This window comes from Penicillium verrucosum, assembly GCF_028828655.1.
Source record: "Penicillium verrucosum strain IBT 35672 chromosome Unknown utg000002l_segment0_segment0, whole genome shotgun sequence".
Lineage (NCBI taxonomy): Eukaryota > Fungi > Ascomycota > Eurotiomycetes > Eurotiales > Aspergillaceae > Penicillium > Penicillium verrucosum.
In genome coordinates this window covers 1,176,577-1,203,024 of record NW_026643211.1, presented here as the reverse complement: position 1 = coordinate 1,203,024, position 26,448 = coordinate 1,176,577, and the positions used below count along the sequence as shown (strand labels likewise).

General features: G+C 45.1%; 10 protein-coding genes across 10 annotated transcripts; 7 read left to right on the top strand and 3 right to left on the bottom strand.

Moving 5' to 3' along the window:
• Positions 1–247: 247 nt before the first annotated feature.
• Positions 248–544, top strand: N7516_006077 (uncharacterized protein; the record flags this gene model as incomplete). Its single annotated transcript, XM_057218797.1, has 1 exon — positions 248–544. The coding sequence occupies one exon, from the start codon at positions 248–250 to the stop codon at positions 542–544; it is 297 nt and encodes a 98-aa protein (XP_057072888.1).
• Positions 545–2,563: 2,019 nt separating this feature from the next.
• N7516_006076 (uncharacterized protein) lies at positions 2,564–3,030 on the bottom strand (the record flags this gene model as incomplete). The annotated part of the gene is made up of 2 exons (XM_057218796.1): positions 2,564–2,895; positions 2,967–3,030. The coding sequence occupies 2 exons, from the start codon at positions 3,028–3,030 to the stop codon at positions 2,564–2,566; spliced, it is 396 nt and encodes a 131-aa protein (XP_057072887.1).
• Positions 3,031–4,879: 1,849 nt separating this feature from the next.
• On the top strand, positions 4,880–6,251 carry N7516_006075 (oxidase ustYa family protein; the record flags this gene model as incomplete). The annotated part of the gene is made up of 5 exons (XM_057218795.1): positions 4,880–5,207; positions 5,290–5,412; positions 5,529–5,674; positions 5,833–5,926; positions 5,995–6,251. 5 exons carry the CDS (start codon positions 4,880–4,882, stop codon positions 6,249–6,251), a joined length of 948 nt encoding a protein of 315 aa, XP_057072886.1.
• Positions 6,252–7,259: 1,008 nt separating this feature from the next.
• Positions 7,260–9,032, top strand: N7516_006074 (uncharacterized protein; the record flags this gene model as incomplete). Its single annotated transcript, XM_057218794.1, has 3 exons — positions 7,260–7,543; positions 7,630–8,674; positions 8,754–9,032. The coding sequence occupies 3 exons, from the start codon at positions 7,260–7,262 to the stop codon at positions 9,030–9,032; spliced, it is 1,608 nt and encodes a 535-aa protein (XP_057072885.1).
• Positions 9,033–12,206: 3,174 nt separating this feature from the next.
• Positions 12,207–12,551, top strand: N7516_006073 (uncharacterized protein; the record flags this gene model as incomplete). Its single annotated transcript, XM_057218793.1, has 1 exon — positions 12,207–12,551. One exon carries the CDS (start codon positions 12,207–12,209, stop codon positions 12,549–12,551), a length of 345 nt encoding a protein of 114 aa, XP_057072884.1.
• Positions 12,552–14,616: 2,065 nt separating this feature from the next.
• Positions 14,617–14,982, top strand: N7516_006072 (DUF427 domain-containing protein; the record flags this gene model as incomplete). The annotated part of the gene is made up of 2 exons (XM_057218792.1): positions 14,617–14,710; positions 14,770–14,982. Coding segments are annotated over exons 1-2 (294 nt in total), but the record flags the coding sequence as incomplete, so codon positions are not given.
• A 636-nt stretch (positions 14,983–15,618) lies between these two features.
• Positions 15,619–16,459, bottom strand: N7516_006071 (p24 family protein; the record flags this gene model as incomplete). Its single annotated transcript, XM_057218791.1, has 3 exons — positions 15,619–15,768; positions 15,852–16,231; positions 16,300–16,459. The coding sequence occupies 3 exons, from the start codon at positions 16,457–16,459 to the stop codon at positions 15,619–15,621; spliced, it is 690 nt and encodes a 229-aa protein (XP_057072882.1).
• A 266-nt stretch (positions 16,460–16,725) lies between these two features.
• Positions 16,726–18,580, top strand: N7516_006070 (SANT/Myb-like DNA-binding domain-containing protein; the record flags this gene model as incomplete). Its single annotated transcript, XM_057218790.1, is given in 4 exon segments — positions 16,726–16,850; positions 16,911–17,028; positions 17,091–18,040; positions 18,060–18,580. The coding sequence occupies 4 exon segments, from the start codon at positions 16,757–16,759 to the stop codon at positions 18,578–18,580; spliced, it is 1,683 nt and encodes a 560-aa protein (XP_057072881.1). The 5' UTR covers positions 16,726–16,756.
• Positions 18,581–18,854: 274 nt separating this feature from the next.
• Positions 18,855–20,909, bottom strand: N7516_006069 (uncharacterized protein; the record flags this gene model as incomplete). Its single annotated transcript, XM_057218789.1, has 1 exon — positions 18,855–20,909. The coding sequence occupies one exon, from the start codon at positions 20,907–20,909 to the stop codon at positions 18,855–18,857; it is 2,055 nt and encodes a 684-aa protein (XP_057072880.1).
• Positions 20,910–24,415: 3,506 nt separating this feature from the next.
• Positions 24,416–26,174, top strand: N7516_006068 (uncharacterized protein; the record flags this gene model as incomplete). The annotated part of the gene is made up of 5 exons (XM_057218788.1): positions 24,416–24,603; positions 24,662–24,683; positions 24,739–24,812; positions 24,877–25,206; positions 25,280–26,174. 5 exons carry the CDS (start codon positions 24,416–24,418, stop codon positions 26,172–26,174), a joined length of 1,509 nt encoding a protein of 502 aa, XP_057072879.1.
• Between the last annotated feature and the right edge of the window lie 274 nt (positions 26,175–26,448).

Here is a 26,448-nt window from a genome sequence, read left to right as displayed (position 1 = left end):
TGTGGTATCCCAAGGACGGCAAAGATATCGTGGAGGATATGGTTTGTCATGCAGAAAGATACCGATAAGTTGAGATCATGCATTGATTACCAAGCGTTGAATGAGAAAGCAAAGAAATGTGTTACACACTCGCAGCGAATATTACATTAGGGGTGGAGTATGGACTACGCCATAGAGGAAGCTTACTACCTCCACATTTGAATACGACCCACAGACGTATGGAAAACTACCTACCTAGGTAGGTACGATGTATGGAGTAATCTCGGCACATTCGCCTGTAAACCTTCGCCGTGGGTCTCCGTCGGAGGCCTCAGCGTCAAGAAGAACTGTGCTTCCGGTAGATCCGCAGATGTGCGCTGCGCTAGGCCGAAACAGCAAGGCGAAGGGCACTAGTCTCAACATGAAGAAAGCTTCCAAGTCTCAAGGTTCAACGGATGTGGAATGTACTTCCGTACTGGCTGCTCAAGCTGCTGCGAGTGAAATGGTACCCCACTCCCTTGCAGACAGCAAGCCCCACCCAGTAATGAATTGCCTTGGTCTGTAAGGCCTGGAATCTTGTACGTCTACAGTGGGTGCTCATAAGTTTCCGTCCAACTCCTACACCGCCAAATATACACCGCCTAAATCGCCCGATTACAGATTGAAATAAATCGGAATAAGAGAGTATAATAAGGTCTATTAAAGACAATATGATATTTGAATAGGATTGAAAGCAAGAATAACTTTTAGTATACTGGAAAATCGGCGGGTGGTTACTGACAATCCTAAACGCTTATTGCCAGCAGAATCGGGTTAGACGGAAACTTATGAGCACCTACTGTACTCCGTATACGTAGGCAGCTCAGCGAACCTTTTTCAAATATCCAGCTGTGCCTCATTGATGTAATGCATTGACGCCAGAGAAATCAATCACATACATGTTCATTCGCGCACTCTTCATCACAACTCTCTACTTGAGCACAGTTTGACAGTCTACATCACGCGGTGGATGGCTGGTCGCCATTGCCATAATGAAATAACTCCTTCTCCTGAGACTGGATTATGGAGTGACACGGTTGCACCGTTGGCATTTCCTGCGATTACCCTTTCTGGAAAATTCAAGGTCCACTCTGGGAGATTGTATGATTAACAGTGGCTGCTGGTGATGCCTGGGTGTATCAGCTGAATTGGAATGTGAAATAGGAAGATAATATAGATGCAGAGATGTCTGAGGATGTACCTTTAGTGTGATGGACGTAATGGGTTCGATGATCCTGTCAGCCTACAAGAATCCACTATATCCTGATCCTGGATTTTCTGTTGATAGCAGTCTGGACTCTGAATACCAATGACCAAGCACTTAGCATCTATCTCTATGTTCACTTACTATGTTATAACTTCCCATCAGTTCCTACTATCCCAGGTGTAGAAATAGGCAGCAAAGATCTTCCCAGATAGATTCCACTTTCAATAAGTCACTCTGTAACTATGTTTGTTAATCTGGATTATCAGGTTTCCTACAACCAGCCTCTGCCGGAAGCCCCATCATGTCTTCCTTCATAATCTTACACAGATCTGACCCTTCCACTCCGTTACATATCCAGTACTTGAAAATCGTTTGAAAAATGCTGGATTGAAGAAAAATGGGCGGCAGTCAATACGAGAAAGCCAGCGAATAGAATATTACGAGTTTGCGTACTGTACGAAGAATGGTTCCATGCGACTGATTAGACAGGACCAGACGATAAGGAAGTGGCCGAAACCACGAACGAAACGAGAATTGAAATCATTTTTGAGCCTTTGCAATTTTTCCAAGGTCACGTTTGGCAATACAGTCAAATCTGGTTAATTTGAACTAATCTAGCGGCATGAATTTGCTCAAATAATTCAGATTGCAAGTAAAACAGAGCTCTTTGGCAGCCTCACTATAATTCAGCGGCCTGAAATTGCTTGAATAAACGAGAATTCGAATTCCAGCAGCTTCGAATTACTGTAAGCGGATTTGACTGTACTCGGCTATCATAAGCCCGAATCCACTGGAGCACACTGGATGTGGACGCCACGTCAAGAGAAAGCCTCTTGAGAAAAGGATTAGGTTGCTGGAGGTCGCACCAGTCATTCGGGATACGCACGGATCAGCCCGCAATCTATTTTGTTGTTGTTGTATTGTTTAACGTCCATGTGGTGACGGGTGTAGCCCGTTCGCCGACTACCTCCCTTGGGGTATCGGGACGTGCTAAGCTATGGTATTATGTACATGATAGTGCGCCCATAGAAAGCAACTCTAAAGAAAAAGGGCGCAGAGGTCCCCAGTTGGATGCCCGTCCTTCGCCGGTTGAGATGGATGCAGTTAATGAAAGCCCGCAATCTAGATGAGCAGTAAATCTGAATAAGAACAAGCCATTGCTTAGAGACACCATGTCGTGTATCCTGAGATTAATATATCAAGTGCATAAATTCGCTCCTAATCTATCTACAGAAGCTCTCGTTCCATCCCAATTCAATTTATACCGACCAATACATATCATCCATCCATACCCTTGCGAACCGCCGAACTGGTGAACTTATTGACTGACCTAACACTCTATTCAGAGTCCTCCACGGTGAAATCCTGGACATACGACTTGATGAAGTTGCTCCAAGCAGCCGCATTCCAATTTTCAACATCTCTCTTCACGGTATCGTCAACAGCATACACTTTGACGAAGTTGCTCCAAGCAGCCGCATTCCAATTTTCAACATCTCTCTTCACGGTATCGTCAACAGCATACACTTTGACGAAGTTGCTCCAAGCAGCCGCATTCCAATTTTCAACATCTCTCTTCGCGGTATCGTCAACAGCATACACTTCGACGAAGTTGCTCCAAGCTTCAGCGTTCCATTTGTCAGCGGCCCGCTTGACAGATGCAAGGTCACCTATATATGGTAAAGAGATCAGTACCTCTATTGAATCTCTACATTAGAGACGTTGTAGGAAGTATTATTACCAATGGCGGCGGCTGAGACAGCCAAGGCCTGAACGAGGGTAACAGCGAGAGTAGAGATCTTCATGATGAATCAATTGTAAATAGAAAGGAGAAGAAATTGCTCTGTTTTAGACTCAGGGAGTACGAGATGTAAAGAATCAATACTATGCGTAAATTGGAGGTGGTGAATGATAGTATGATGAACCGGTGTAATGCTTTAGCTACCTGCTTTTAAGGCCCTCTTTTTCCTTCAATTTAATTACCATTACCCCTCTCCCGTACTTCAAGTTAAAGTGCCCCTCTTTCCTTCGCCCCCTTCAACACTAAAGCAGTGAGCTCATGGGTTGTGTTACATCTATGCACATTCAATCACCTTATCTCTCATGTGTCTGTTTGTTTCCACTGCGAGGGTGGAGATGGATGGATTCCCTCCCCCAAGCCAGGTCCAATGGCGTGCTGAACGGCATCTCCGGAACTTGCTTATCTATATGAAGACAAATGGACATGAAGTGTGAGAAGAGCACACTTATTCCATCTTACACTCAAGCCAAGTCACTACTTTAGTTTAGACTCATTACACTCATGTTATCCCCTTGTCTGGTACAATTTAGCGGTAATTTTGACTGCACCTTACTATGTATTGGTCTGCATAATTTGCACTGCCTACCAAAACTTATAGAGGCCAGGGTTCAAATCAACCATTATAGATGGTTTGCTGCCTTACTGCCTGACTTTAGAACAGCAGAAAAATTAAAATACTTGAATTTCTATTACAGATGCCTTAGTAATCATACAGTGACTCCGCAAAAGAGTTAACACCCTTCTGCTACCGCCTTCTCAACTAAATCATACCGCCCTTTACCCCTTAGCTTTTATTAGTGGATATCTAGCTGGCAGAACCCGGGGTTTATTTGTATGGAGGTGAAAAGCTTCATTTTTTGAACTTGCGACTGCCAGAAAACATGGAGATACTTTATTTGTATGGAGGTGAAAAGCCTCATTTTCCAGCACCTACGACCGCCAGAAAACATGGAGATACTTTATTTGTGTGGAGGTGAAAAGCTTCATTTTCCAGCACTTGCGACTGCCAGAAAACATGGAGATACCTCATTTGTATGGAGGTGAAAAGCTTCATTTTTGACAGCTGTAGTATCAATAAATTTACCATACACTGTATAGAGCGGTGTAAAAAGCGGTGCTAAATAAGGCACTCAGGCATCAACAACCATCTATAATGGTTGATTTGAACCCTGGCCTCTATAAGTCTTGGTACACTGCCTGGCCTCTATAGGCAGCCCTGGAGACAGTGAGACATAATAGTAAGGTGTACTTAAAAATACCGCTAAATTATCCAGTACTGCAGGTGCCGGCAAGAGGATACTTAAGCGACTGTAAGATAGTGTATGTAAAGTATATGTACCCTGGTTGACGCAGGTTATTTTGTTAGTATGTAATTTATTCAAATCCTGCAGCTATCAGGATAACCACTATGGAGTCCATGAAACTAGCAGTCACTATGCAGATAAATGGATTTATAATGTTACATTGTTTTGCATGGATTATGAGTCCCCCACCAGTAGTCTTCTCAGAAGAAAGATGAAGAGCCCCTTGGAATGTCTTTGAGATCTTTTTTGGGATAGACAAGCATTAGACCTGCATGATCAAGTAGCGTCTACATTGAAATCTGCATAGTACATATAGATAACAAGCACGCCACCGGTATGTACTCTTATCAAACACTCAGAATAATATTATCTGTTACGAAATCAAAATGAACAGTAATCGTTTCCACAGCATCATACTCCTCCGCCACTGGGACGTTGATTGTTCTCCTCTTTAGGTATTCTATTTTCCTGTCTCCGTTCCCATCTCATCTCTCTCTCTCCCGTGTACACCTGTCCCAAAGTCAAGTCTCCTGAAGAAATTCAATAATTATGCCTGTACCCGAGTCTTCATCTGCCTTACCCGTCTACTCCCCCATTCCTTCCCTGGAGAAACCCCCACATGATCCCTATCGAGCAGATGGAGGCGAAAGGCTCTCCCAACATGACTCGGAAGAGAGCGAAAATGATCCCTTTCTATTCGATGGCTTCCGAGTCCCACTCCGACGGCATCTACACTGGTTACAGCGATATGGACGGCTAGGTGCAGAGGTCCTTCTGGTACTCTTGAACCTTTGTCTATTGGCATACCTCGTTTTTAAGCCACAGGTGCCTCTTCTGCTGCGACAGAAGGAGTGTGGACGATTGCTGGGGCAGTGGTGTAAGAGATTTCCCTATATACTATATACATACATATATATATGCCGGCCATTTTTACTAATTTTCTATCTCTCATGGTGTAGTACCTGGCTGGGAAGACGGCGTTGAATACGAAGTCCAAAGATTCAAAGGAAGCTTTGGCATAATGAATGAATTTACCGGCTATGGGCCCGAGGTGGACGCTGCTTGGGATAATATTACTGATGGTAAGTCAATTCGATGCCAAACCAAATCTCTGTCCTGCAAGGCCCTTCTGTCTTCTTTTCCCCCAGGGCAACCTATCAGATCGGACTGAAGAAGAGATGATAAATAATTGTGACAGGGCCCACAGGTGGCGCAATCGGTATCACGAAGGAACGGTGGGAAGCTGTGAATCAATTCCATGATTTTCCTGTTATGCTCGACCATGACTATGGCAACGGACAGTACTTGGCTTCGTTGGATGTGTTTCATCAGTTGCATTGTGTGGTAAGTTATCTTCCATCTGTGTTCTTTTTTTTCTCAGCAGAGTTAAGAAATATTGACACTAGCTGTTCTTTCTTTCTGTTCTTCCTTTTCTTACTTTTCCCTCATTTCTTTTTGCCCCCGCCATTCTCACAGGTTGACTAAGGTGGTTTTGATTCTAGGACCTACTCCGCAAAAACATCCACCGCGAATACTACGATAAGCATGAAGGTAGCTTTGCGGGGGCTCCCCCACGTGTTATTGAGGGTCATCTAGGTATGTCTTATTACTCCTGCCCATACGCCTTACAAATATTAGTGGGGAAAAATAATAAAAGGTTACAGAACACTGTGTCGAGACCCTCCGCCAAACACTAATGTGTCACGCTGATATCTCCCTTCTGACATATAACTGGGTCGAGGGCCGCAATATGCCATACCCGAATTTCAACACCATCCACACTTGTAAGAGATGGGATAAATTGATTGAGTGGAAGTCGACTCTGGATGTCACAGGCGAGTGGAAAGACGGGAATCTCATCAAGGAGTATCAACCTCCGACAAAGCCAGAGGGTGTTGTGGGTATGAAGGTTCCGCCCTGAGTAGCGAGGACCGTCTTCTATCATGATTAAGGGGATGATTCAATTGGACGTATCATTTAGAGGAGACGTATCAACATCGCCAAAGAACTAGTTCTTATGCTAAGAAAGTTGAATGAGCAATGATATAGGAGAATACATAGTTAAGTATATACTCATTACTATAAAACTCACCTGTTACGGCCCTTTATCAGACGACGCTCGTGCAAAGCGACGTAGGAGATAAGAGGCAGGATCACCAACTGATATTGTTAAGACGCGTAACTCCAAATTGCAACACCATCGAAATCAGTCTCACTTGCCTCACGCGATCAGGGGCAGTTGTATACGCTCAGGTGTATTGGCCGGGAAATTGTACACGATCTCCTGGGCTTACCCACTATCTATACTCAAAGTAACCTAATGAGTCGGTTTGGCCCGCGGAGGCTGAAACGACCTAATGTAACCTACATCCCTGCTAGTAATGGTTCTGGAAAGAAAAAGCAAGAAAAAGAGAAAAATGAAAACCGAAAAAAAAAAAAAAGGAATACCTATTTTGAATTTTTTTTTAAGAAAATACAAAAAAAAATCAAGAAACAGAGTTCCTTCAAAAAATACGGAACCAGAATGAAGACCAGCGATCTTCTCAGGGGTCTCTCTGCACAGGGTGGATTAGGGGTCTTGTATTATGGTTTTATATTACCATTTTTGCCTTGAAATATTGATTCATTTTACCATATTTACTTTTAAATTATAATATATATATTCTCTTTTTGTTTTTCCGAATTTTCTCATATATCTTGTTGGAATAAACCTATTAAAGGACTCCACTCCACTAATATAGCGTGCTCCTTATCGTGGAAGGGCTGGCAATATTACCCGCTCTACCCGAAACACTAAACTTATGCCTCCCCGCGAGAAAATCCCGGACACTACTTTTTTTCCGTTTCAAAAATCTCAGGACTTCCTTCTTTCTGTCTCTTCTCTATTCCGCAGATCTGGTCCCAGTCCAAGACGAGATTGCACGCGAGTATGTCAACCACTGTAACACTGGAAGAGACTTCCCTGTCCTCCTCGAAAGAGGCTCCTCCTCAAACTGTTGCGCTCAAGTCATTGCCAGTAGACAATACCTTGGGCAGTGAAGAACAGCTCTTCAGAGACGTTTCCGAGAATCAACTAGCACAATGGAAGATTGCAGTTATCCTTACGCTTGTCAGTCTCATGTATATGATCAGTACAGTCCTCAGCGGAATACTGGCAGTTGGTCTCCCCAAAATTGCCAAGTCAATCGATCTTGATGAAGGCCTTCTACTTTGGTACGTACCATACATGGGTGATAGTTACTAAATTCATTCGATAATTCGTCCTTATTCTGATAATTAATGACATACGATACTCCCAGGCCAGCCTCGGTCTACTCTCTTTCCTGTGGCTGCACATTGCTCCTTTCCGGGAGTCTGGCAGACGTGGTTGGCTGTCGCCGTATCTATCTTCTTGGGAGTTTTCTATCGACGTGTCTGATTCTGGCCTGTGGCCTTGCGCGCGATGGGGTGGAACTGATCATCTTCCGCGCTCTGCAGGGCGTTGCGGTCTCGTTCTGCTTACCAGGTTCAGTCAGCATCGTCACCAACACTTTTCCTCTGGGCCGTATGCGCAACATTGCTTTTGCCTGTCTAGGGGCCGCGCAGCCCACGGGGTTTCTGATTGGGCTCATCATTGGAGGGATTCTCATCGACAGCGTCGGCTGGCGAACAGCAATGTATCTCATCGCAGGCATCAATGCCGGGGTATTCGTGGTCAGCTGTTTCTTTTTGCCTTCAACCGCAGACGATCAGTTGCGCTACTCAATTCTGCGCCGTTTTCGAGAGGACGTTGACTGGATAGGGGTCTCCCTCATCAGTGTTGCTTTTGGATTGCTCTCTTATGTTCTGTCTGCAATTTGTGCTCGCCCAAGCTCGATTTCCACTGCAGCAAACATTGTATTGCTTGTTGTTTCCTTGGTTCTAATACCAGCTTTCTTAATCTGGGAGCACTACCAAGAGAAGTTCAATCGACCTGCTCTCATCCCCAACTCCATCTGGCGCAATCCGATATTCACGTCCACGTGTATCATGGTGTTCTTCGCCTGGGCCACCGTCACCACAAACCAGTACTTCCTTGCACTCTTTTTCGAAGAGGTTCAAGGACTCTCTGCCTTTCAGACTAGCCTACGCTTTCTACCTCTTGTGGTCAGCGGAGTCTTGGCGAATATTGCTACTGGGGCGCTGGTACGCCATGTGAGGGCCGATATTCTCATCGGAGTGTCAGTGCTTCTCAGCGCAGCAACACCGTTGATTATGGCGTTAGTAGCTGTCAACCATTCTCAACTGCCTTACTGGGCAGCGGCATTCCCTGCGGCTATCCTTTCTCCAATCTGGGCTGATGTGACACTCACTATAGCTAATTTAGTAAGTTTACTTCTCATATAACTACCTATATATTCGCAGTCTCTTTTTTCCCCATATGTACTGACGTAAATTACCACAGGTTATCACGCAACTCTTCCCACGATCGCTCCATGGTCTTGCGGGAGGAGTTTCTAACACATGCGCACAGTTGGGGACTAGTATCGGCCTGAATCTCACGGGTATCCTTGCCAATGCTGTTACTATGAGCTCTACGGAGAACAAGTCATCCCCTGTAGCCCTTGCAGAGGGTTACAGCGCCGCGTTTTGGGCCTCTTTCGGGGCAACGGTGGCTATGATTCTTGTAGCTGTGCTTGGAATGAGGACGGCGGGTAAAGTCGGGCGGTCGAAGCATGATTGATTCTCGAGAGCATGGGTTTTTAAACCGTAGATCGAAGTTTTATTAAAGATCCTTCTTCTTCACTCTCCCTCTCTCTTTCCCACATAGAGGCCCCTCACTAGAGCGTTTCGATTAATTATTCCTGTTTAGTTGAATTGGTCTGGAACATCATATAGAGAACTATCAATATAGCCTCATGGTGCTCGATAATTCCATAGCAGGTACTGTGGGGGATTATAATGATGACGATTCTGATTTCTCAAATTTTATTGAACCAGCCATTGCTATATAATGCCAATAGGTACTATGTAGGCCACTGTCAAGTAGTGTTCAGTTTCTAATACTCAACTACAGAATTATCCAGTCTCCTGGAGGACAAATTTACGCCTTCACCTTGCTCAATTGACTAGGCTCACCATCCTCTATGAAAACACCTATTTAGGCTAATGAAGGCTAGCGTTTAGTCGCCGCCGTGGTCACTCAAATATTCTCATACATAATCGACAGTGGAGTTCGATACGGCTACATCTGCACAGGGGAGGCCTTTGCTTTCCTGTATATCCTGGAAGATGACCCCACGATTGTTCAATATTTCTTGTATATCCCAAATTAGGACATGTAGCCGGACGATGAATTACGCCTCTACCGGACCGCTATCGGGCAGGTGCTTACGTTCACCCTTCAAGCGCTAGCCGCAGAAACTCCCCCTCAAGAGTAGTACGACATAGCACACGACAAGCTAACGACCTAGGAGGTTAAATACCTCGACGTATTAAAGGAAATTCCCGAAACTCTTCGTAAAGACCCAAGGTCCTCTAATTATCAGCTCTTATATTGGAAACGAGATTAGAAAGTATATAACACACGCTCTTACGCTCGCTATTTACTAGATTCATCTATACCCAAGCACTCGTCGCCTAAGGGTAGTAGCAGCGATCAAGAATCGTAATCGCTATCCGCCATAGTAGCATCACATAGCTAATTAAGCTACAGCTAAGATAATAACCATTAATCAACTAAGGGAAGCGAAAGGACGCAAGCCGGTTAAGACAAAAAATAGACTTCTTAAAAAGATGGGTATTCTACTCGACTATACTATACTGTTACTTATATCTACAAGGTTTTCTGGCCGCGCGCTGCGCGGCCTTTAACCCTTTTCGTCCTGGCAATATGAGAATAATGAAAATGGAACCCAATAATAGTAAGCTGTTAACCGCCCCCCCGTTCCTATTTATAGTTTATGATCTGAAAATATAAAAATAGTAATATAGGAGGTTGTTAAATTGCGTAGTTCTAATTGGTTCTCTAGTTATATAATAATCTCAATATATATAGTTTGCAATTCTCTAATAACTGCCAAGAAAGACTTATCTTAATTGGGTTAGACCACTGTGCCAACAGTGATTTTTGCTGTGCCAACAGTGTTTACCGTTAAAGTTTACAAAGGCAATGACCGTTTGTTTTTCAATTGGGGAGATAGCATATTTGTCTTCCCTCTTTTAAAGGATGTCCGGCAAAATTTTCCCTGCAAGCCCAACGAGAAGTTGTATTTCCGCCCACTTCTCTTTGAAGCCCCCCAGAGATTCCCTTTCGCACGTGAAGCCCTTACCACAGATCCCGCTAGCAGGCTCATGGTTGCTGAGAGAGGTGGCAAGTATTACTGGGCCTGGCCATATACCAGAGGAAAGATGGTAGTCTTCAATATGAATCACTTTGTTGATTGTCTTGAAGGATTATCTATCACAGAATCCCGGCAACTGCCACGACGTTCGATCGCGAGGATTCAGGATGGTCGAAAGATCATTGAAGTAACTGACCCGGAGGCTCTTCCCGAAGGCGCTGTTTCTGAATCTCTCCTTCGAGAACTTGAATCAGATGATCTTCTTCCCTAGTTTTTGCTTTATTTTCTAGAACTTTTGTTTTTGCGTTCCTAATAGTAGAAGAGGATTATTTTCGTGTTATGAGCTCTCTTTATTATGTTTTCAAGGCAAAAAAGCTTACATAGTACCTCTGACTCTCACTGTGGTAATTTTGAAGAGGAAATATAAAATAGCGTCATAACTAGCTAAAGTCACGTAATAATTTTAGTCTTAAGGGTCGTATTGTACTATGCCTGCGCAATGTTATGTGGCTACATATGTAGATGAGTTTAACTCTGTAAAACATGTTACAATACAGGGCGGCTGGCCTAATGGTAAGGCGTCTGATTTCGGTCGAGCAATGCTCAAAAGTTCTCAGAAGACTTGCAGGTTCGATCCCTGCGTCGCTCATTATTTTTTTGCTTTTTGTTTAACAAAAAGCTTCATTCGATAAATTCCGTTTCTTTAAAAGAAAACGTGATATCTCAACAATACAGTAAAACCCCGTTATAACGAACCCGGTTTTAACGAATACCTATTTTTAACAAAGTAATACCGGCCCACCAATTAATCCGCCATAGTAATAACGAAATTCCCCCTTACTACGAACTTCGTTAATTCACCATTCCTCCCATACAAAATTCGTTATATTAAGGTTTTATCCCTACTTTTTCAAGTATTCTTAACTAATCAAAATGCCTCGCCGATCGATCCCAACCTCCTAGAAAGTAGCACTACGAGAGCAGCGCCGAATCAACCCTTTACTCTCTAGTAAAGAGCTCGCTTAGTGGTTTTATAAAGCCTATAACCATCGTCCCTCGCCCTCTACGATCTCCGAAATCCTTTCCTCCCGATACCTTTATCTTAACGCCGATCTCTCGAAGCACTAAATTAATATAAAGCGCGCCCGTATAGCTAAATAGCTAGATCTTGAAAAAGCTCGTTAAATCCTATATTCCTATAACCAAGAGGTTGTCCGTGAAAAGACGCGCTTTTTCTAGGGCTAGCTACCGGTATATAAAGGTATAGAGATGCCTTTATTTAGTAATAGCTAGTTATCCGGCTTCTAATACCGTGAATCAATTCGCAATCGTATATACTATAGTGAAGATAGAAGCACGCTAGAGCTTGCTTCCGAAGCTATGATTCTAATCCGGCAAGCTCTCTAATCATATAGCCCTCGGGATATATTCAATTGTGATGAAACTACACTTTATTAGAAGCGGATTCTAGATCGAAGCCTTTCTACCCGATCTTTACCTAGAAAAAAGAGAGAAAAGGCTAGGATATCAGTCTTATTTTGCTCCAATGTAGATAGAACTGAGAAGCTAAAACCATGGTTTATTGGTATGTATGCTTGCTTCCTATGCTTGCTATGCCTGCTATGCCTGCTATGCCTGCTATGCCTGCTATGCCTGCTATGCCTGCTATATTTGCTATGCTTGCTATGCCTACTATGTTTGCTATGCTTACTATACTTACTATGCCTACTATGTTTGCTATGCCTGCTATGCCTGCTATGCCTGCTATGCCTGCTATGCCTGCTATGCCTGCTATGCCTGCTATGCCTGCTATGCTTGCTATGCTTGCTATGCCTGCTATGCCTGCTATGCCTGCTATGTTTGCTATATTTGCTATGCTTGCTATGCTATTACTTCCTATACTAATAACTACTGTATAGGCACAGCTAAGAAGCCCCGCGCTTTTACTACTTCCCGTGTTAATATTAATTATCTTAATATACACTGGAAGTAGAATAGCAAAGCCTAGATGACTAGCCAGATATTTTAAGAGTGGCTTCGGTGGTTTAACGCCTCTATGGTATATAGGAAGGTGGTACTTCTTATAGATAACTTCTTAGCTCACGAATCTACGGTAAAAGCTATTAATAATAGCTCTCACCCCTTCGTAATACCCTGGTTATCTGGCTTCTAGCTAATTCAACTAGCCGGTTCTAGCTACTTGATTAGGGTATCATTAATACGTGGAAAACGTATTAGAAGCGCTAATAGGTCAAGTTTATATTGGTTGAATTCGATAAAGGTCAAGCTCCGATAGCTTTAATAAATATCCTAAAAGCAATTTAATAGGGAATTCGAGCTTAGGAGCTTGCTATTTCAGCTCTTATTATTAAGAACTACTTCTAAAAGGGGCTTTTAATCCTACTTAACGTTCTACCTACCTAGCCTACTAGTGATATTAATGCAAAGAGAGAGAGAGAGAAAAGGTTGATTGATTGAGATATCTGGAGAGAGCTACTTATGTAGAGTGGTGACAGCCTAACAACCACACCTGATCTATCAGGTGTCTACAACAGATATTCAATTATTAGTTAATGAGATATTATCTGATATACGTAATATAGAAGCTTCGATTCCTAATCCTATAGATATTGAGAACTTTCTTAACCCTATAGATAAAGTTATAGAAGATAATCTCAATACTATTAATGATGTTGTACTTAGTGAATTTCTTCCGGAGGTTGACGAAGATGAGATTGTAGAAGAATAGGCCCAGGTTCTCCATTATGAAGCTATTTAGGCTTTAAAAACCCTTTGTATATATAAAGAGCAGTAGGAGCAGGGAGAAACCCAGTTAATTAGCGCGCTTTATAGGCATGAAGGTTACTGGAAGTGAGGAAATTGGAAGGGAGGAAGCAGAGAGATATTAGGGCTTTTTTTGGAGCATAAATTTGTATGTAAACTAGAAATATATATATTTTATATGGCACCTGGATTTTACGAATACCTGGATATAACGAATATTTCATCGTGTATCAATTGATTCGTTATAACGGGATTTTACTGTAGTGGTTTATAGGCTTTTGCTTTCAGGCTAATGGTTTTAGGTCTGGTCTATCCAACGTTTTAAGGAATCTAAAGACTACAATTTGGTGTTTTGGCAGCTTGTATGAACTCTTAGTATATTAACTGTAAAATATGTTATAATAGGGCGGCTGGCCTAATGGTAAGGCGTCTGATTTCGGTCGAGCAATGCTCAAAAGTTCTCAGAAGACTTGCAGGTTCGATCCCTGCGTCGCTCATTATTTTTTTTTGTTTAACAAAAAGCTTCATTCGATAAATTCCGTTTCTTTAAAAGAAAACGTGATATCTCAACAATAGTGGTTTATTTGCTTTCAGGCTAATGGTTTTAGGTCTGGTCTATCTATCTAACGTAGTATTCAAGGAATCTAAAGACTACAATTTGGTGTTTTGGCAGCTTGTATGTGAATACATTAGAGTATTTAGAATTAATCTTAGTAGTATAGTAGTTTGACCACACTTATATTATACATTGGTCCCTGTTTAACAAAAAGCTTCATTCGATAAATTCCGTTTCTTTAAAAGAAAACGTGATATCTCAACAATAGTGGTTTATTTGCTTTCAGGCTAATGGTTTTAGGTCTGGTCTATCTATCTAACGTAGTATTCAAGGAATCTAAAGACTACAATTTGGTGTTTTGGCAGCTTGTATGTGAATACATTAGAGTATTTAGAATTAATCTTAGTAGTATAGTAGTTTGACCACACTTATATTATACATTGGTCCATCTATTTCCCCTTTCCTTATTTTGAGGTTGTATCTTTTGTATAAGTATGCGATATAACAATTTAACGTTCATTGCGCTTGGCACGATTATGCGGAGTGAAAAGAAAACCATAGGACAATACACACACACTGAGAATTCCAGATTCCACTACGCGATAATTCAAGAAGAGAATCGGGTTCACGTTCATTTCTTTCCTCGAAACATCCATCATGCCCCGCGCTCTCGCTAAAGTAGGGGACCGCGTCATCGCGGAGACAGCGACTTGGAAGACCGTGGAGAATAACATCTACGTAGGCTTTATGAGACTCAGAGTATGCATTTCAAGATTGACTGACTTCATATTCTACAGTTTCCCCGCTCAGCAATCATCGATGATACCATTTTGCAAGACTCCGATCGTTCCACCTTTTGCCCTTGGAAAGGCTACGCCTCTTACTGGCATCTGAGGGTGGACGGACAGACTCTTGAAAATGCAGCGTGGTATTACCGGGAACCCTATGATGCAGCGGCTGATATCAAGGATCATGTTGCTTTTTGTAAGTCATTCCTGGTCCTGGTCCTTTGGTTTGCCCTTTGCGTCCATTTCTGGTTATATCTCACACTCTATTTCGGAGACACAGATAGTGACAGTGTCCAAATATCGCAAGAGTCATAATTAGGAGGTATATTGGGATGTAGTAAGATCGGTGGGTGTGAACCTCATGCGCCATAAGGATTTCATTGTCTATTGCTGAAGTATAGCTTCGTTGGACGTCGGTCTCTCTAACGCCATCAATATGTGTATGTATGTATGGCCCTGCATTAAGCAATATACAATCTCGAGTGACTGTAGTTTGTGTGGACAAATGTCGTTTCCTAGAACCATCTACGAAAGACAATAGAATAGAAGAAAAGATATCATTACATCCATTATCAAGATCGACATCTGACCACGCTCCAAGCACTCCGCACCCTTTTTTTTCCGCTGAAACACTGCCCGTGTGGCCTGCTGAGTTCAAAAAGGGACCTCGGGAAGTCGAAATGCGTCGGACGAGAATTTAAAGATCTACCGTGCGCCAGAAAAACAGTATCAAAAACGCATGTAAGAACCAATCATCCATATTCACGTAAACCGGCGTGCGTGACCACAGCAGAGGTGGAAGGAAGATGCAAGGCATAAGAAACGAGATATGCTGTAGAGAATAAGACAACGCGGCATCTAAGTCAACTTCTGCTTGATGAAGAATGACCGCAGGTGCGAGAGCTGCCAGGCGCATGCGGCGGACAAAACGGCAACCTGGATAAGAGTCCAACGCACGACACGCGAATTGGTGGTCTCAGACTGGTCACGGAATTCAGACTCACGTTCCTGGAAAGAAAAGAGAACATTAGCATCTCCGTTTTAATCATCCACCGACTCTAGCTATAGATTCGATATGGGGTAATCCTTACCCGCTGGTACACCTGTTCACGACGGATATCGTGCAACCGGCTGTTCAGATCCTTGACCCGCTGCACGATATCCTTGATTTTGTCCTTATCCTCGGTCTCAATCTTGCTGGTCTCACCAATGGCAAGGTCGACGGTGAGCTTGACAGCGCCCAGAGAGTTGGACAACCAGCTGGAGGTGGCATCCGTTTCAGGTGTGAAGCAGATTCTGTGCTGGCCCGCATCCGCGGCGGAGAAATGGAAGCGACCAGAGTGGCTGTCCCGCTTGGACACAACGCGGTGATCATTGTCGAAGGTCTCCTCGACGGTGATGTGCATCTTCAAGCTATGGTCGATCGTGTAGGTACCGCTCTGGGCGTTGATGACTTCCGTCTCGAAACGGCCTATGTATGGTAATCATCATTTGTAAGTTTGAAATTCCTTTGTGAAGTCTGTAGATATTGTCGCATACCGGCCACTAGAGTATCCTTGGGCAGGTCCTCAAAGAAGCACTTTGTTTGCCGGCCCTCCATGTAGAAGTACAGGGCATTGGTTGGGAGGAGGAGAGAAAAGAAGGAGAGGAGAGTCAATGCTGATGCCAGCCATGACGAGGATGTCCCAGAGAAAACCATGATGGGGGAAATGGGCAAATGGATAGTCGCACGGCCAAGTCCTCCTCTCCGTGAAGGTGTCAACATCAAGGACCGTGGCTGCTCACCGCCTGCCATCTCTGGAATGCCTCCCTTTCCAACGGGAAGCCTCTGTCGATGGGATCTTCAATTTCGACGTTCACTAGTCTTTATTTCATCAAACAAAAATTGCTTTCATCTTTGTCTGGTCGCGTACTAAATTTTTAATCGCTACATACCGAAGAAATCCCCCCTTGGTGTAGTATTCAGGCAGATCACCACTCCGATCGAACCGCCAATATGGCCGCGGCCGATGTTCGCGACATGTTGGATTTGCCCGCAGAAGGGCAGCCCAGACCACACAAGAAGCAGAAGGTGGTCGAAAAGCGACCAGGTAGGTGTAATATGCGCTCTATTAGGGATGGTATAGATTACTGACAGTCTCCCGTTGCAGAGGGTATTACCCGTGAATTGTACGCGCTACTGGGCGAAAGAGCGCCACCGATCGCCATTAATGAGAACAAATACAAGGGCCGTCCAAAATGGATGAACAAGCTGCGCGTTCGGCCATGGTGTGTTAAAGATGCGACTCTTTGGAGATCTCGAATGCATGCTGACGTTGGATCATTTATAGGAGCATGGCCCCGTTCACGAACAACGCCCGTTCCGACGGCCTGGTTTTGAATCACTGGCAGAGAAAACACGAGTCGGCACGACCACCGGTTCCCGCACCTGAACCCGCACCTGCAGAGTCTCAAATGGAAGTGGATAAGCCCAAGGAAGAAGAGAAAGAGGACGTACCGAAACTGCCGGAGCAGGAATATGCATTCGCCAAGTACAACGTTAAACCGCGTTTGCCCCGTCGATACACAGACGACGAGTACACTCGACATCTCGCAAGTGATGACTGGTCGCGCGAGGAAACGGACTATCTGGTGGATCTCGTCACTGACTTCGACATTCGCTGGGTGCTCATCGCAGATCGTTATGACTACCAACCACGAATGGACACACAGCCGGATTCGAATGCCCTTGTGCCCGCAAAGCACCATCGAACAATGGAGCAATTGAAGGCGCGATACTATAACATTGCTGCAACGATGCTCGCAATAGAGCATCCACCCTCAGAGATGTCTGAGGCCGAGTTCGAACTACACGAAAAGATGCTGAAGTTTGACCCCGACCGAGAGCGCGACCGCAAAGAACTAGCCGCCCTTCAGCTCAACCGCACAGCCGACGAGGTCCGCGAGGAGGCGATGCTACTCGAAGAATTGAAGCGCATCACAAGCAACGAGCAGAACTTCATCACCGAACGGCGGGAACTCTACTCTCGCCTCGAGGTTCCCATCAGCGTCGGTAACACCACAATGTACCAGTCGAGCGCGGGACTTTCCCAGCTCCTGCAGACTCTACTCCAAGCCGACAAGAGCAAGAAACGCCGCTCCATCCTCGGCGACGGTGCCATCCCAAGTCCCGCTGGTCAGACTCCATCCACCGCTGGCGGTCTAGGCCGAGCCGAGACCCCCCGTCACACAGGCTGCCAACAAGAAGGGGTCTATCACATCAAAGGAACCCAATCAAATGGTACGCACGCTCACTACAGCGGAGGAAGCAAGGTACGGCGTCCAGCATCACGAGCGTGTCTCAGCCGGTGTGCAATTCCGCAGCGACCGTGCGCAGCGACTCACACAGGCCAAGTCCAACGTGCAGACGCAAAAACTGGCCAATGCGCTATCCGAGCTCGAGATCCCCGTACGCTTGTTCATGCCCACCGAACGCGTATGCAAGGATTTCGAGAAACTCATCCAGTCTGTCAACATGCTCCTCGACGCTCGCAAGGTGTCCGAGAAGGTTGAAAGTGAGATCCGTGTACTTGAGGCCGCGAAGACGGAGCGCGAGCGCAAATCACGAGAAGCTGCTGGTATCTCGGGGCCAAGTGCTGACCCCGAGCATCCCCATGTAAAAAAAGAGACTGAAGACGGCGACACGGGCCTTTTGGGTCCTTCTACTGCCTCACAGACCACACAGGGCAATGGTGTTCAACAAGGGGATGGTAACCACAAGCGGTCTGCGAGTGTGCTCAGTGGGGTAAGCGACAAGAGCAACAAGCGACAGCGGAGATAGATGATTTACCTCTCTACTGGTGATAGTACTGTACCCTTATGCACGTGGGAAGTGTAAGATGTATTAGGGATTAATCACCCTTATTCCTGTACGATTAATGACACCCTGGGAAACATACTTATAATTGAACCAACTCCATCCCCTCGGGTAACAATAACAGCAGAATTGGCTCCAGAGTCCTCCATAACAGTATTTGTATACTCGTCCAACCAGTATCCCCTCATTACTCCTGTGATGATCGTTATCGTGTATCTTCGTCACTCTGCCTCCACTACTAGGCTTGTTCGGCTCGCCCACCGGCTTCCATAAAAGGCCCCGGGCATCCCAATGCACTCCTGATAGGCGCTCGCCAGCTCCTCGGCCATATCGCTTCTGGTGGAGTTTGCTCGTCCCAGGTCACTCGACGGGCGCTCTTGATACGGTACTGGCGATTCCTCAGATGGTTCTTTTGGGGGAGGTTTGAGCGTTTCTTGCTTTCCCTGTTTCTGGAAAATGTTGGTACCCAACGCCTACTACGAGAGCGTGAGGGTTCCCCGTTTTGTTTGTCTGCACTCCTGCCATTGGATGGATCGAAGTACACAGAGGGCTGGCGGTTGGCTTCATCCGCCGAGAAGCGACGTTCACCAAGTGGCGAAGTGTTTGAAGTATAGTCACTATGCCCATGAGTTGGATCGTGGTATATGCCTGGTTGTGGCTGTTTGCGTGTGGACCGGCTGACTTTCGCCCATCGACTCAAGAAAGTTTCGTCGACGTCTTCGATATAAAAGCTCCTGGCAGAGGTTGGTGTCTTTGCAGAGGTTGGCGTCTTTGCAGAAGTCGGCGACTTTATAGAAGTTGGCGATTTTATAGAAGTTGGCGACTCGATGTGTTGCGCGTGACTTGATCTTGCGCGGTGGGCTTCGTCTGCATCCATCCCTCCACCTGCCAAATCCACTGCCAGTGGTGCGTGACGATCACCTCGAACTGAATGGCTCTTCATTTTGGCCCACATTGTTGGTGTCAAAACGGGCTCCCCTGTGGCATTGGTAGGACTTTTGTTCGAAGGAGACTGTCCGCTGCTAGACCTAGCCCCCGAGGTGTCTCTGTGCCAACTCCCGTTCGGATGTGGACTGTCGTTCCCTCCAACTGCTGATGGGTGAGCCTCAGCATTATCCACCAAGCTATACCCATATCCCATTCGCCGGCCCCCGGTCATCCAGCCGGGACTGACTCTTCGCTGTGGTACAGCACCGTTGCGGTCATTGAAAATTCCATGAACCTGGGGCGATTCCCAGTTTGCCGCATCAAGTTGCTCAACAAACTTGCTTTTCAGAACCTCGGCAACTGGTTCTTGTTCATTTTGGACCGAGCCTGTCTCAGCTGCCATTTGTGCATGGATATTGGGTAGGCTATCCATTGCATTCGCAGCATGAACTCTCAGCGATTGAACAGCAGATGCTCCCCGTGAGGGATTACTGCTTTGGCGCGAATAGAAAGAAGACGCATCTTGTTGATGAGACGTAGCTTGCTTATGGGGCTCGGAACTCCCGATTGTCGATGTTCCAGATCTCTCATGAGCTTGAAAATTTTCTTGCGATGCCATTTGTGGCCCATACCTATTTGGACGTGGAAGTTCCGACATGGATGGATTAGCCGATGGCGGCCCGGACCCCATGCTTGTCCCCGCGAGCCTGTGTGAAAGGTCAAGATCACCAAGATGTGGTACTCGACTCTCGGAGTGTGTACCGGAAGAGCTTGTTGGTTGTCGTGTTTTAGAAGTCATAATGCCCGGATCTGCCCTAGCTAGCGATGTCGAGGATGCCGCACGATAATCATTACGATCTGATCCCGTGTACTGAGCCCATTCAGCCATAACATTCTGGAGGTTCTCACCTCTACTGCTGCCTTTAAGGCATTCTCGAGATCGGAGATGTTTTTGATTTTCTTCTTGACTAGCGTGAAGACTAGGGAAAGATTTGGTGAAGGTGTTTTGCTCGCCCGACCGTTCATCTTTGAATGAAGACACTGAATGGCTACCCGTGGCTTCGGCTGCAGAGTCGGGGTGAGCTGTACGCCCTCTCAAACTTCCTGGTGGCGTGGGTATATAATGCATACCAAAGGGAGTTCCCAGGACGTCGGACTGATCATGGCTGTTGGCACCCGCCCACATCTCCAAGTCATTTCGCTCACGGCTGTACTCTATTAGATCATGCAACCCCATCCTGCGAACCCCCGGGCTTCTGGGCGAAGCTCTCACATGGTCGGCATGCTGGGGACTCCCAATGCACTGGGCATCACTGTCGTACCCTCGTGCGCTCATCAGACTACCACTCCCCATGCCCCCAGTCATTGATAGCCCTGTAGTTGCTTTGGGTGCATTTGACTTCAGCTTGATCGAGAAGGGAAAGATGTGGCGGTGTTCCCCGGACTGTCTGGATTCTCTCGAAAATCGATGGCGGAGCCGACGCGAAAGACTTGTAGATCTTCGCCTCCGATCTCGAACGGTGGTTAATGTTGATCTCAGCGGAGGGCCTGTGGTATCTTAAGTTAGCCATGTGCCATCTCGAAATTGAGTATTGGGCTGGGCTTTGCCTTGGACTTGCTCCCTGGGACCATCCACATTCTCCATTTGACCATGTCGATATGATTGTGTGAAGCCACTTGGAGAGTCAGGTCGATGTCCCCTTCGGAGACGAGGACATGAAATGAAGAACATTTGGACACGGGATGTTTACAAGATGAAGTTCTACATGTTGTTTAATCTCGCCTTATGGGAATTTCAGGGAAGGCACTATTGTCAGCGAATGTGCCTTCCAAAGTTGCATTTCAAAACATCCAGAGGTCGCTCTTGCCATTTATTGAAATAGCTTCAATCCAAGGTTGGATCAGACTGACATAAATTGATTCCTGCTTCTAGCTCATAACCTTTGATCCAAAAGTGTGACAATCGCCTCATGTTTCCCATTTGATACGATCTACAACATACATATGAATGATATGATCGCTAAATGTCTCGACTCTCCAAGCTTCTCACTAAATCTTCTGTTTAATATAAATGATAAACCTACTTTCTGAACACCATTCATAATAGAAAACTGGATATGAGTTCTTTCCGATGTGTCAAAGTTACATGCTATATACTTCAGATGGCGCAAGATCTGATTACAATATTCTTTTTTAGTCCCAGTGCAATATAGTTACCCGATAAACACAGTCCACCTAGGTAATATAAGAAATTACAATACAAGCCATACCTCCTATGTTAAAGAGTTAGTTCACTATGTGTGCCTATAGAACACATAACTAACTTGAGTTTTTTTATGATCTTCCGACCTCAAGAGTGGATACCATTACCCAATATATACTAGTGCCAAGGGTGGGTCGGACGCGGGCCGGACCCATAAACCGGTTTTAAATTTAACCTTGGAATATCCCCTATCCTCAGGGAAATTGCCTGCATTTAATAGTACCTAGGTACTCAATCTCAGATGCACTAACTAATTGACTTATTGATGTTTAGTATGACACAGGCTTTCAATCGTGGATACACCTATTATTTGACGATCCCTCTCCCACCCCTTGTAAGTTTCAGTTTTGAGTTCATGTACAATCGGTGAAGTTGATATGCAGCCGGCTTCGCGCCGCAAGGATTGCCTGTTCCATGGAAAAGGTTTTTCTCCCACTTCACTTGAGCTGACGCAAAGCCTGGATTTCCTCCCATGTTGCTACTTCCACAACAGACTCCTGGGGGGTGAGAATGGCAAACTGTGGGTGGATGGCTGTCGCCACCTCTACTGATCACTTCAACACAGCATTCCTGTTGGGCTTGACAATCTCTGCTTGGATCTCAAACTGCCTCCTAAATTAGCACGCAGCAACATAGGGTATCCTGTTGCGTCCTGGAAGGGTCCGATCTCTTTGGAAGCGGGCGTTAAATTTGCATCAGTCTTCTGTCTATCACAAGTCAAAAGATTCTCAACCTTCAGCATCGTTTGCGTATGTGTCAATATCCACCTGTGTTCGTGAGCGAACGTATTCCAGTAAGTTCATAGTCGCTATGTTGTCTGTCGCATTTAGCAGTATCAGTATGTATAACAAATTGCGTGTGAAATAGTATAACACTGTTGACTTCTTCACTGGGTTGAAAAAATAAAAATAAAACAAAAAAGAATAAATTTTGCATATGAGATGGCCGAGTTGACGAATAGTAGTTGGGGAAGATTTAATCGATCTTACTAGTACCTTTGTTTCACCAGTGGCGAAGTTGAATTGACCTTCTGCCTGCAGCTGATAGTCTCAGTTATAGATACCCACTGGGCGACGAAGCGCGACACAAGGGACTTTAGTCCTATGGGTTGTACTATTGTAATGGATAGCTGTACGAGGGATGGATAACAGTGGCCGGGATATACTCCGATGGCATACAACAAGCCGTGCTAAAGACTTTAATTCAAGATGCTAAGATTCAAACTTTACCATTTGGAGATTAACTTCTTCTGAGACAGTGCAATCCCCTTTTTCTCCTAGCTCTTCATTATCCGCCGATCAAATCTAGTGAAAATGAGATAGAAAGAAAATAAAAAAGACAAAGGCAAATCAAGACATTGTTTGATATGATATTTTATATCTTAGTTCCAGCACTTGCTGTTTAAGCCCATTGAAGACCAATAGCCACAAATGGGCCCAAGCCCCTGGCCCACAGCCTATTAATAGACGCCCATCAAAGCCCATCAAAAGCCCATTTCTGCACAAATATAGTCTTGGCACGTATAAAGTAGCTGATTAATGGCTGTATTTTACGCATATACTAATCTATATGTTTAGCTTTATTATATTACCATAGTAAGAAGTAGGAATTTAGTATTATAATAGTAGATTTCATACAAAATCACCCCAAAAGGATCCAACTTGACCATGGATTCGTATCTGGGAGGATTACTGGGTATTAAGTTAGTACGAAGAGATATATAACTAGTTATATTAGGTCTATACTTATGTATCAATTGTAGTAGTAGTACTAATCGTACATCTACTTACTAACTATGTAATTCACTAGTTAACAAAAACAAGTACCCCTTGTAAAAATTAAAGCTTTATGAAGATTAACTTTACATCTTCAAATCGTCTTTTGAGTTAATGCATAAGCTTAGAAGGTTTCTATATCCAAAAAAAAACCAGAGAAAAATGCATTAATTATGCAGCTACGATAAATTGGCATGTTTGTATTGTTTGGGGCCCATTATGGGTCCCAATAGGCTTTGTGGGCTTTCATTCCGGGCTTATGACCCACTAATGGGCCCGAAGGTAGGGCCCAAAACCCAGCCCATTTGCGGGCTGGGCTGGACTTTGAGCTTTGTGGGCTATTGAGAGGTCTAGTCCTGATTATCCTCGCGTTCAAAGTTTGGCCATAATCCTTCAATTGCGCAAGTATGGTCCCTCTGCAAATGTTCATCACCGCGCGTACATCATCTTCGAAGCGTAATGCAAATCCTGGTTCCTGTCCCGCATTCTTCATGACCGCAGAGAATGTGTAGGATCAACAAGGGAGATGATATAATGATGGTAAGATCAGCCTAGATTTTACTACTTTATATATGGATTATGAGCTTACGTCCTCGGTGGGTCAAAAACTTCAACATCTTTATTGCTGTCCCTTGCATTTATCTAACGGATCTACCGGATCTACTAGCTGCATACATGATTTGCTTGTTATTCAAATAATATCTCCACGACATCCTAGACATATGTGTTCATAGTAAAAGCTCAATTAAAGAATGCCCGGGCTCAATCCTATAAAGTTCCTTTCCTGGCCCAATCCAGTTAAACTTAACCTCAGTACTTGGTTCAAAGATCATTATGCTCATCGCTACTCCCGAAACGCGATTAGAGGTAGGCCACGCCCTCGAGATCCAAGGTTTAAAGCGCACCGGAGATGAAAAGAATCTTGTGGGTTGGGCTGCCATGAACCCACGCCATCCGCGGAACTGGAGCAACGCGAGGAAGGCGTATGATGTTTCAATTATCATTTTCTTAGAGTTCTATACGTGTGTTGGTCTTGAAGTTCTGGATAATTGACTGAGGCTGACCATTTCTGCGAATTAGGACTGCAGTGAGCACATCAGGGGTATGATTGTTGAATCCAGAGTGGTATTATATGTCAAATACTAACTTACTTGCAGGCTACAGCCGCCAGAAATGCACAGAAACAGTTTGGAATTGGCGAGACACTGTCTGTGTTTCTATATATATCGACGTAAGTCCTTCTCCGTCGTTATTATTATCGTTCATCGGAAATGCTTATCAGATGAAACAAAAAGATATCTTCTCGCGCAAGGTATTGGTAGCGTACTGTTGCCTCCTTACTCTGAATGCTACGGTCGAAAAAAGCTATATGTGGGCAGCACTGCACTGTACAGTATATTCTGCGTGTTGATTTCGGCAGCGGAGTTGCCTGGCGCAGGGGCTTTCGGACGTCTCATCACGGGCTTTTTGTCTGCGGTTCCGAGTGCTGTCATCAATGGCAGTATGCAAGATATGTTTGATACCAGGCAGCTTATATGGCTTACGTTACCGTACATGGGCATGGCAAATTTGGGTATCGCAATGGGGCCGGTGATGAGTGCATATATCACAGCCGTTTGGGGGTGGTAAGTATTGTCCCATATCGAAAAGACGTGATGTACACAGAAACAGATCTGAAAGCTAACAAAATCGTTGTAGGAAATGGGTTTTCTACGTCGCTGCTATCGTCACCGGAATCCTAGCTGTCTTGCTACTCACGATTCGTGAATCCCGCCCAACAGTTCTGCTGACACAGGAGGTTCGACACCTCCGTCACGTTACTGGCGATTACTCTCTCCAAGCATTGAACCCAGACAGAGTCCCAGATATCCGATCGTTCGCGCGGAACTTCGCCTTCCGACCAGCCCAGCTCCTCTTCACAGAGCCCATCATTGCAGCAGTCTCAATCGTCTGCGGCATCTCCACTGGACTCATCTACCTGTTCACAGACATCCTGCCCGGAGTTTATGAATCATTCGGTCTCACGACCACGCAAGCCAGTCTCCCCTTCTTAGCCCTTGGCTTCGGGTTCCTTCCCAATATCGGTACCCGCTTCTTGGAATATCGCAAAACAGCACGCCGGCGCGAGCGTGGCGAGCCGGTTATTCCCGAGCACAAACTAACCGGGTACATTATTGCTGCACCAGTCCTAATGATCGCACTGTGGTGGTTCGCATGGACGATCCCACCCGCCGTGCATGTGCATTACCTTGCGTCCGTGGTACCGCTCTTCCTGACCGGATTCGCAATCAATGAGTTCGGCATCGTGCTGGTGGGCTACATGTCGGACAGCTATCGGTCATACTCGGCTAGCGGATTTGCGGCGCTGGGTCTGGTGCGCTGTCTGTTGGCCGCTTCATTTCCGTTGTTTTCTGGGCGAATGTTTAGCCAGCTGGGACCGAATGGAGCCATGTGTGTGCTGGCTGGTCTGGCCACTGGGTTTTGTATCTTGTCACCTGTGCTGAGGATATATGGAGAACGTTTGAGGAAGTCGAGCAAGTTTGCTGCACATTGTGTCGATGTTGATGCGGAAAATACATTCGAGCGGACATGATACTTGTGGTGCATTATGTATAGCGATGTTTTAAGTTGTTTGTTTAGACCCGAAGAGGAAATCAGAAAAGCCCATTTGAGGGTAGGAAGTGCACCAAATATGGAAAAGGAACCATGTAATCGATAGAGATGTCGTGATAGTAGCTTTAAAAGTTATATTCTTCTATTGGCATGTAACTCAACAACCTAACGTAGAAGAGGGCTGCATTTGTATCATCCATCGAATTGAATACCAAGCGGGATTTTAGCTCACAACATCTCCAGCCTCATGTCTA